Source organism: Electrona antarctica (assembly GCF_951216825.1).
Source record: "Electrona antarctica genome assembly, chromosome: 19".
Classification (NCBI taxonomy): Eukaryota; Metazoa; Chordata; class Actinopteri; order Myctophiformes; family Myctophidae; genus Electrona; species Electrona antarctica.
In genome coordinates, this window is record NC_136800.1 from 14,505,702 (window position 1) to 14,516,209 (window position 10,508).

A 10,508-nucleotide genomic window follows, 5' to 3' on the forward strand; every position below is an offset into this window, starting at 1 on the left:
TGGGGGGTGTGTGCACATGCATGGCACGCGCGTTGGCAGGCCAATGAACAGGATCCACTACTAGTGACAAGGTGTTGCAACAGGGACAGTAAAGAGAGTTTTAGGAATAGTGAAAATGAGAAAGGAATTTGAAATGAATGTGGTATATAGTCTTTGTGTTTTTCAATGTGTATAGGGTTGGTTCAGAGCTTGAAGAAGGGGTGCAGACTACACAGAATAACACACAAGAGAAAGAGGTGAGAGACAGATTGGAGAAAGAACAAGCAGTTTGCCCATTCCTCCAGTGTTCTGTGTCATAGTCCAATACAGTCCAATGCACCAGTCGATCCTCCTACGCTGGTCAGTTCAATTACAGTCCCCATGCCGACTACACCAGCAATCATTCAGCAATCAAAACGCTCCTTTTGTCAATGTGTGGCTTCAGAGAATTATCTCAAATGTATTTTTTTAAACTGCACTGCAAGGGAATAGATCCCCAACTGTGACCCTCTCCAGTAATCTTTGAATGTTTTCAAGTGCCAACCTACTGCTATACATTAGGCTACATTGATTCCGGGGTGGTGGTGGCTCAGGAGTAGAGTGGCCGGATGGGAACCGCAAGGTTGCCAGTTCAAACCCAGGCTCCCCCAGAGTTAGTGGCGAAGTGTCCCTGAGCAAGCCACTGAATAGAGGGTATATGCGCACGCATAAAGTGAATGGCAGATCGAGTGGCAAAGTGAGTGACTAAGTGAATTTAATGTTGTTTAAAGTAATTTAATGCAATCAAATAGGACTTTTCTGTTTGGATGTATGGGCTGTCAAGGCCAGAAAGTAGTTTTTTGCCACTCAGTAGGCATTCCCTCATAACTGTCTTCCGGGTATGATGATGATGTCATGCGCATACCCTCTATTGCTCCCGATGTGCAGGACTGCAAGTTGGTGCCTTGCATGCTCTGTCATCGGTGTGTGAATAGGTGAATGTATAATAATGCACAATATATTTACCATTTACCATTCCAGACGCACCATCAAACATTTCTGACAAATTATTGCATTTGATTTGAAGATCAACATTTTAATTACCTTGATCCAAGCTTCCTTTTTCTTGCATTGTCTCTCGTTTGTCTTTCTTCTACTCTGACAATTAAACATCAAGCATTAAGCAACACAATTAAACGTGCACACTGCACACCCTTGATCACGCACGCACACACACACGTGCGTGGTGTGCACCCCCCCCCCCCCCCACAGACGCGTGCACACACAGAAAGTTAACTAACACTGGAGGTTAATCTTTATTGAGGTCCTTGTTGCTCGCAAATGACTCCTGAGAACAAACATTGAGACGGTGTGACAGTGGCTGTCTTTTAATTAAACGCTCCAATTTGTTATACCTGCCGCAGTGATAAGGACTAACAGTTCTAACACTATCAGTGTGTGCAGTATGTGTGCGGCCAGTGCGGGGGTGTGGGGGTGCATGTGTGCAGGAGAGTTAAAGGCTTTAAAGCAAAGTCGCCAAGAGAGAGAGAGAGAGAGAGAGAGAGAGAGAGAGAGAGAGAGAGAGAGAGAGAGAGAGTAAAAGAGAGACGTGTGAGAAATTACAGACCATCTGTTCTTTCTGTAACTCCTATTTGTCATTGAATAAAATCTACCACAACAACTTTTGGCCTTTGGCCTAATAAATTCTCTTCGAAGTAATTAGCCCCACTGCGTATACCATCTACAATGAAATAGTTATTAAATGTGACAACAATACTGCAGTCAGTTTGAGTAAAGCATTCACTCACAAGAGTTGGACATTGGCCAGCTCCCAGTTAGGAGTGTGCATGCGTGCGTGCGTGCGTGCGTGCGTGCGTGCGTGCGTGCGTGCGTGCGTGCGTGCGTGCCTGTGTGTGTTTATGTTTAATCATGTGACGCACGACCTTGGACACATTTACATCAGTGATGTGATAAATGCAACAGGAATAGTAGTGGTAGTAGTAGTAGTAGTAGTAGTAGTGGTAGTGGTAGTGGTAGTGGTAGTGGTAGTGGTAGTGGTAGTGGTAGTGGTAGTGGTAGTGGTAGTAGTCGTAGTGGTAGTGGTAGTGGTAGTGGTAGTAGTAGTAGTAGTAGTTTGATTGATTGATTGAAGAATTTATTAACAGTTTGCAGAATTACAGTACATTTCAAGCACAAACTCAATACAAAGGCTGTTAACTGTGAGTGGACGACCCAATTAAGCATTACACTTGTTTCCAACAGGGTCCACCATGTTCAAATCATCAAAACATTTAGAGGCGTACAAATAGACACTTCTATAGACAGAACAGGAATTCATCAAAAAAGAATTCATCAAAAAGTAGTAGTAGTGGTAGTAGTAGTAGTAGTATAGTTGCGACCATAGGTTGCAGATTACTATGAAAACCTGCAAAACCTGTCAGTCAGTATACGTCAGTCAGTCCGTCCGTCACGCCTCCATATATGATTGTCAGTCCGTCATGCCTCGTAACAGGTCACACCAGCATATATGGCCGTCAGTCCATCACGCCTCGTGACACGCTCCATATATGGCCGTCTCCATATATGAAGATCATGACACTGACCTCATTAAACCCAGGATAGCCATACATGGAGAAAACTGGATCATCACCTAGATCTGCATATATGGAGCCGGCCAGCAACTCTACATCTGACCTCAAACCCTTTCTCAAACCTGTTCTGACATTCCAGATGTTGATTCCTTCCCCACCCGCATCCTTCATCTCCATTCAAACTCTATACGGGCGACGGACCCGCCCCCAAAGTTATTAGTGCAGACCTGCCCGGCAGCCGGCGAAAACTAGAGTTCTCAAATTAAGGCCCGGCCCTAACTGGGCCCTAACTGGGCTGGCCCGAGGCCCTGCCTGGCCTTAGCACACATTTTTCGTCCTCTGTGTTTGTGTGCGCATGTGCGTTTGTGCCTGTGCTTGTGTGTTTAATAAACACTGTTTATAGACTTTATACCATAGGGGTTTGTACTATGCATGTATGTGATGTGTGTGTCGACTCGGATGACAGAGATAGGCCTAAAATCGTGTGTAAAATCACAGGAAACTAATCACCATTATGTGCAGACAGTTTCATGAGAGGAGAATATGATGGCATATGATGAGGGTTTGTGGGGGGTGGGGGGGGGCGTCATATCATGCTTGGGCTTCCCCACAGACGTCAGTGGCCCCTTATCGCTGGTGGTGACGTAGTCACTCATCCACTACTTAAATCGAGCCCCCAACCCCCATGCAGCAGGCTATCATTTTTTACGAGGTTACTGACTGACGACCAGCCTCTCTCCAAGGGTCTTCTCTCAGCTCTGTTCTATCTATCTATCTATCCATCCCAGGCTGCTCTGCGCGTCGATCGTCGTGTCTGCTCCACTCCACGCCATCCGAAACGAGCCTCCACTCCGTGGGGACAGCTGCGCGCTGATTGGCTGAGCCGTGACAGACAGTTGTTGACGCGTGCCAACCCGGGCCCGCGTGGACATAATATATTGAGTGCGACGCCTCGCGTCCCGCAATACTTCCTCGAGCTCTCCTCAGCGCGGAATAAAACGCACAATAGAAAACGAAAGGCAAGTGCATGACTTTATCCTTTTAAATGACTTTGTTGACCTATTGGCCTTATATTTGGCAATCAATTATTTGCTATACTTTATAATAGGTTTATACAATCTGTGGCTGGGCATCTTTTAATGTTTTATTAAACATTTTGAACTGTTTTTCTTTTGGATCCAGTTGTTTATAACACTTTTAAAATTTTAAAACGATTCTCTCTCTCTTCGTCAATTCACTACCTCGTTTTATAAAGCCATTTTGAGAGAGAGAGAGAGAGAGAGAGAGAGATCATCACCCATCCAAAAATAAAAGCAGTATTAAGGAGAACGTAGCCTATAGCCTATATTTATTTAGAGTTTAGGCATATTTCATTGTTGATACGTTTTTGTAATATTTCATGTAAGTTGTGCCATTTTCTTTTTGTTTCGTTACTTTCAGTCGATGGCTGCTGCGCTGCACACGAGCTGTTTGTGGATGTTGGCGCTGGGCGCGTGTGTTGCGCTGGCCGTGGGAGCGGACTGTGGGAAGGAGTGCGCCCTGTGCGTCTACCGTCTGCTGGGAGAACAGGCAACACTCACCCCCCTGGTAAGTATGTGTGCGGTGCCCTGCTGTTCTGTTGCGTAAACTGTAGAATATGACCGTATGTCCGACAGTCCGCAACCGATTTTGTATATAGCCTATAATTCAATCATTGGCACAAGTCTCTCTTTTCCCATACTGAGAGAGGAAAAAAAAGCTTACTGTAAGTTATTCAATGTGGATGTTTCCAGACGATTCTTTGTTTTAAGCAGGTTGCATCAATCTGACTTTAATTGGAGCCTTTCACCCTTCATTAGACTTCAGGCGCTTGCAAATTGGAGTGATTGGAGTCTGCTGTCTGCTCTCTGAGCTCTGTCTCAACATGCTTTTCTCTTGAGTACATTTTCGGACAGTGTTTCTCTCTGTTCACGTCAATGCCATTCATTTCACTGCATGGGGTTTCTTTTTATTAAAGGAACTTTTCAGGGACTGCGACGTTCATTTACAACTTCTTCCCCGAAACCCAATTTGCGCATCGCCATGCATGCTCTCCAAATTGCGCACGAGTTTCCACTCTACAAAATTCACCTTCAGCAGAAACTATGCATGTAGTTATTTGGTGATGGTCGCATTTTGAGCTATAGACTTCCTTATGATTTCCTTATGTTCCTTACTTCAGTTTGCATTTTCCACAGTTGTTTTAAATAACTTAAACAACTTTTCAAATTATTGTCCTCAGCGGAGAACTCCTAAGTGTTTTGGGTCCCTTCATGTTCTCTCCCGCTCATGTCATTTGTATAGCCTATATAATTATACTCGTTCGTTAATTAGTAGCCTAACATCGCCTCCTCCTCATGGAATTATGTATATTAGCCTGCTTATAAATAATAGTGTGCGTAGCCTAATGGCTCTTACGTGACTTCAGTTCAAAGGGAAAACAGAAATACGCATGGAATTCAGAAGGCTTTAGCGCCTCGTATAGTCTAATATAAATAAAATAATAGGCCATAATGGGGAAGTTGTCCTTTTATTTTATTTTGTAAACGTTTTGCGCATCGCATTAATTAATTGGTTAATTAGTGACACATGCATGCCTCCTCAAATTCTAGATGGAATTATGCATATTAGCTTACTACTGTGTGCGTATAATTGCTGTAGCCTGTAGACTTCAAAGGGAAAACAGAAAACAAGGATGGAATTCTCTCTCTCTACCTCTCTCCCATCATTCGTCATCATGCGCAAACATCCACTACCCATATTTCTCACTCAAACACTCACGCATGCACTGCACAAAGTGCACAGCAGGGCACACACACACACACACACACACACACACACACACACACACACACACACACACACACACACACACACACACACACACAGAGAGAGAGAGAGAGAGAGAGAGAGTTTGGTCGTTCAATTGGTTGATGGATGGACCCCATGTGTTTTCCAGGTTATGTGCTTTGTTTCAGGCTTCCTTATACCAATAAAGTAACCTAAACCCCAACTGGGTTTAGGGTCTCCCTGGAAATAAAAACGTCTGGGTTTCCGAGGCTAGGGTTTAGGTTACTTGATTTTAATCCTCTATGTCCTTCATGTACTTCCTTCCCTGACCAGCAGAGAGCATGCTGTGAATGTAATCTCTGGGCCCCCAAGCCACCAATATATCCTCAACACAATTTTCCTGCCCATTAATTCTACAATCACATGCCTGGAGCACTGAAAGCTCAGCAAGAATTCCTCTGCTATCCTATTTAGTTTAATGTGAATATCTGAAAGACCCAAATAGGTGAAATCCTATTGACTGATATGAGGTTCTGAGCAGGTTTTATTGGGCAATACTAAACCCCAAGGGGCAAATTGATTTAGTCGAGTTAAGAGCGTGAGTGCCAGTGGGGATGAGGATGGTGCGGTTTCCGATCAGATGGCTTTTATATGGGACAGTGGTTACAATGGGTAAAACCATGAAGAACAGATGGTTTTATGGGAGAGTTTGTAATTTTCTTATACGGGAATTAACAAGGGTTGTTTGTTAGTGACTAAAGGGGACTTTTGTTTTTCCAAAACATCTGTTGCATGCACATTGTAATCTCTCCTATACTTTCATGATATTGTGCTGCCTTGCCTTGCCTTTCTTTCTCTCTCTCTCTCTCTCTCTCTCTCTTTCTTTCTTTCTTTCATATAATTGCTGCTATTATATTATCTCTGTGTACTGTTCACCAAATGTTCCATACTGTTTCCTTGGCTGTCATATTTGGTACAATCTTTCGGTGTTGCGCAGTGGTCTTAACTCCCATTCTTGTATTCTCATTAACCCTTTTGTCCTTGCCATGACTCAGCATAAAATAATAAACTAATGTTATGCGGATATAAACAAGGTGTAAACAAGAATAACAACAATAGCATTACAGAACTCATATAGCATATAGGGAGCATGGCCCTTCAGAAACATGGCCATTCAGAGTGAATGTGAAGTCGATCGGAAGCACTCATCCGATCGACTTCACATTCGACCCTGCACTTTCTTGGGTCCTCATCAATACACCTGCCAGTCCTCATCAATACACCTGCCAAGTGTGAAGTCGGTCAGATGAGCACTTTGTGAGACAACACGCGTCACTGTACGGCACTGTACTCACTGAACCACTGATCTAATCAATGTCACACTCAACACTGCACTCCCCTGGGTCCTCAGCAGTACATCCACAGATCACTCAACACTGCACTCCCCTGGGTCCTCAGCAGTACATCCACAGATCCACTATTTGTGATGGCTCTTCAGATATGCTAAATGACACATACATAGATTCCTGGAATGTACAATTCAATCTTTATTAGCGGAATCAGCTCCATATACATGGTACAAGGAATAGATATTAAAAAAAAAAAAATAGCACAAAACTTAACACACAGGCAAAACACACGGGAATGTTATCTAAGTCTGGATGTGTAGCGCACAGCTCGTAGTGGGGCTTGAGAGCGCCACAATGATGCTGCTTTCAGATACATCCAGCGTTGCATGAACTTGAACATTAAATTGCTTAGAAGTCCTCACTCCAGCAGTGACAAACATCTGACTAGCACGGCAAGCACGGCCCTCTCTGGGTTTTTTAAGGAGTATTCTCATTGCATCATAATATGCAACTTGCAACCTTTGCATACTAGATTTCTTATGAGATGACCACAGGTGGGCAGTATAGAGCGGTGTGCAACATGCCTTAAGGCTTAAACAATGACACTTTCACTTTAGTAGAACAATAAACTTGAGCATTAGTGGTTAGCTTGAGCATACAACTTTGACATTGTCTGTAAAAAGAAATATCATCATCAGCCATTTGATCATTAACAAAGCGACCAATTGGTATTTCCTTCTACTCCAAATCTCAAGACTATTGTCTGATAATTTGTTGTGAACTTGTGAATCAATACCACCCCCATCTGGCGGAGTCAGGATACCTGGATGCCCCATGAGTACAACTTTAAACATTCTAGAGTGAGCTGTGTTATGAAATAATGGGAATACCTCAGAGACCACAAGCTTTGAGTTGTGAATATAAACCGCCCACCATTCTCACAATGAGTGATTTGGATTAATCCTCTGATTAATCCTCTGATTGATGTTTTCTCAGTCATGCTCACTGGAGTGCGAGGGCGGGTTGGACAGCCGGATGCTCCGCCTCTGCCGGGACACACTGTTGGAAGATGAAAATGAAAACATCCTTGACGACGACCAAGGTCAACAGCAGGAACAGGAAGCAGTAGGGGGCGTGACCAGCGAAGACGAGGATGCCACGTCACCGCAGCACCAACTGGTTAAGAAGTATGGCGGCTTCATGAAACGTTATGGGGGATTCATGTCTCGACGCTCTCCCTCCACCTCCTCCCAACAGGGGGCGCTGGAGAGCCCCGGTAATCAGGAGGACGAGGAGAGAGTGCGAATGGAGATCCTGAAGGTTCTTAACGCCGATCACGGTGCAGGAGAAGCAGCTAAGCGCTACGGCGGCTTCATGCGGCGGGCGGGAGGAGTAGGAGGGGAAGGGGAGGTGCAAGGAGACCTCCTGGAGGCGGTGCTGGGTCGCGGGTTGAAGAAGCGCTACGGGGGCTTCATGAGACGCATAGGCCGACCGGAGTGGCTGGTGGAAGACGCAAAGAACGGCGGCGCTATGAAGCGTGCCTGGGAAGATGGCAGTGAGATACAGAAGCGCTACGGGGGTTTCATGGACTAGTGTGATTATGAGCTCCCCCACTGGTGCCCCCGGCCCTCTTCTAATCAACGCCCCCACAACTGCCTCTATAGGCTACCCTACAACTAATCAGAATCCCAGTAGTCTGGACATGTCATTATTTGAAACGCCGTCCCCACATGAATTCCGTCGTATTGGCTTTGTTAAAACGTGCTGCTGCTGGCTGCCTTCATTGGTTCATCTTGATCCTTCAACTTGTATAAAAGATGAAAAGTACGTAATTCATATCTTGAGAAATAATGTTTATTTTTTTGGGGCTGAAACTTTTGAGTCTGTTATTTGATTTCATCATGATATTATTATTATTTATTAAAATAATCTGTTGATCGAGACGTGTCGAAAATGCGTGTGATTTATTTCACTGGAGAAACAAAAATGTTATCCATTTGTCTGAAACTTCCTCATACAGAATAACTGCAGTGAGAGTGAACAGGTAGGTAGTGCAATACTTATGGAGAGAAGGCTTCCGCACACCCGGTTAGCAGTGCACTTTGGAGCAGGTGCGATGGTGATGAGGCATACGAAGAAGAAAGGAGGGACAAACGCACACCGCCACTTGCTAGGTTCACAAGCATTTATTTATAGAGCAGAGCAACGTTTCGGTCTTGCGACCTTCCACAGGCTTGATTCAGAATGGGCTAACATTGTCACTAAATACATTTGAGAAGTCTAAAAAACCATGTATGTAACAATCGTTTGACAGATAACAGCTGTGTAAACCACGTCATGTGACTTAAGGTACAATGTTCCTGTGGCGAAAGGGCCTTTCTGTGTGGAGTTTGCATGTTCTCCCCGTGTCCCCTAGGGTAGGTACCCTCACAAAAACATGCAGTAATCCTGGTCTCTAAACTACCTCCCCCTGGCCAGCCGGGGCGCCTGATGGAGGGGAAATGAACTGGTCGGAATAACGTGTTCCTTCCAATGCTCTACGTCCGGCCGGGGAAACTCTCCCCTGTCAGGTGAAAAGAAGCAGCTTGGACTCCATGCATAGAAGGAAGCATGAGGTCAGTCTGCTGCCCCCCCCAGGTTGACAGAGGAAGTGTAGCGCCCAGGATTACATTGATTAGATAATAAATTGACACTGGGTGGGTCAATTATACCATTGAAAATAGCCGATTACAATACAGGGAAAAATACAATTATAAATGTCATGCCATATAACATACAAGGAAATCAACATACAATTAATAAGCAAATAAATGTCAAATATAGGATCCTACTCCATTGACAATAGTGTAAAAAAGAAATAAAAACATTGCACCATAAGTGCCTATTACATTGGCTGGTCAAGAAGTTCAGATCAACAGCATTTATAGCATAACATTTAATCATAGTTCATCATTAAGCCCTTTAGGGTGTAAGGTTTGTAGAGTGTGTATCCAGTAGGCCTCACGTTGTTTCAAAAGGACATCGTGGTTACCACCTCTTTGACTATACCAATAAAGCGAAAAGTGGAGATGTCATGTTTATGATCATTAAAATTAACTGCAACAGGATATTCATGGTCATTTCTTCTGATCAAACTCTTATGTTCACTCATTCTGTTTTAATTGTCTAGTAGTTTTGCCGATGTATGCTAAACCACAGGGACATCTGATCACAAACACAAGGGGTCAGCAACGTTTTTCACATGAAGTGCCATGCATTTATTTTCTTGATAGTCAGTGTGCCATATCAACATTACATTTTATTATGACACCACATCAATATACAAATATTTCCAACAGATTTTGATTCCCATATTCACGACAACCTTATTTGTTCTTCTTTTGAAATATTTTCTTAACATTAGGCCACTTTAGGCCTCGTGATGAGTAGACTTAATAGAGGAATAAGTACCCACTTATCTCCCAGACTCCCTCCCAAGTCAGAGTTCAGAGTTTGAATGAATGTAGAATTATGTGCAGGATGTAATTTGCACACTGATGTGAGGAGAGTTAATATTATAAAATAAATGTCCTCTCTCACACTGTCAGTGTGCCAGTGATCACCCTCCCCTGTGCCAATGTTGGCACCCATGCCAACTATTTTGTTGTACTACTTGTGGGTCTGTCTGAGTGAGACTTGGGGACAGTGTTGTCAAGTAACTAAAGTAATATATTACTTTCAGTAATATTACTTTATCTGTAGACTGTGATCTGCGATACGTCTTCGTTTATATTCCTGAACCGATTATTAGTCCTTGGGCCGA

At 43.8% G+C, this 10,508-nt stretch overlaps 1 protein-coding gene across 1 annotated transcript; it reads left to right on the forward strand.

Moving 5' to 3' along the window:
* Window positions 1-3,992: 3,992 nt before the first annotated feature.
* LOC306943189 (proenkephalin-A-like) lies at window positions 3,993-8,791 on the forward strand (the record flags this gene model as incomplete). Its single annotated transcript, XM_079529395.1, has 2 exons — window positions 3,993-4,136; window positions 7,703-8,791. 2 exons carry the CDS (start codon window positions 3,993-3,995, stop codon window positions 8,297-8,299), a joined length of 741 nt encoding a protein of 246 aa, XP_079385521.1. The 3' UTR covers window positions 8,300-8,791.
* Window positions 8,792-10,508: the final 1,717 nt, after the last annotated feature.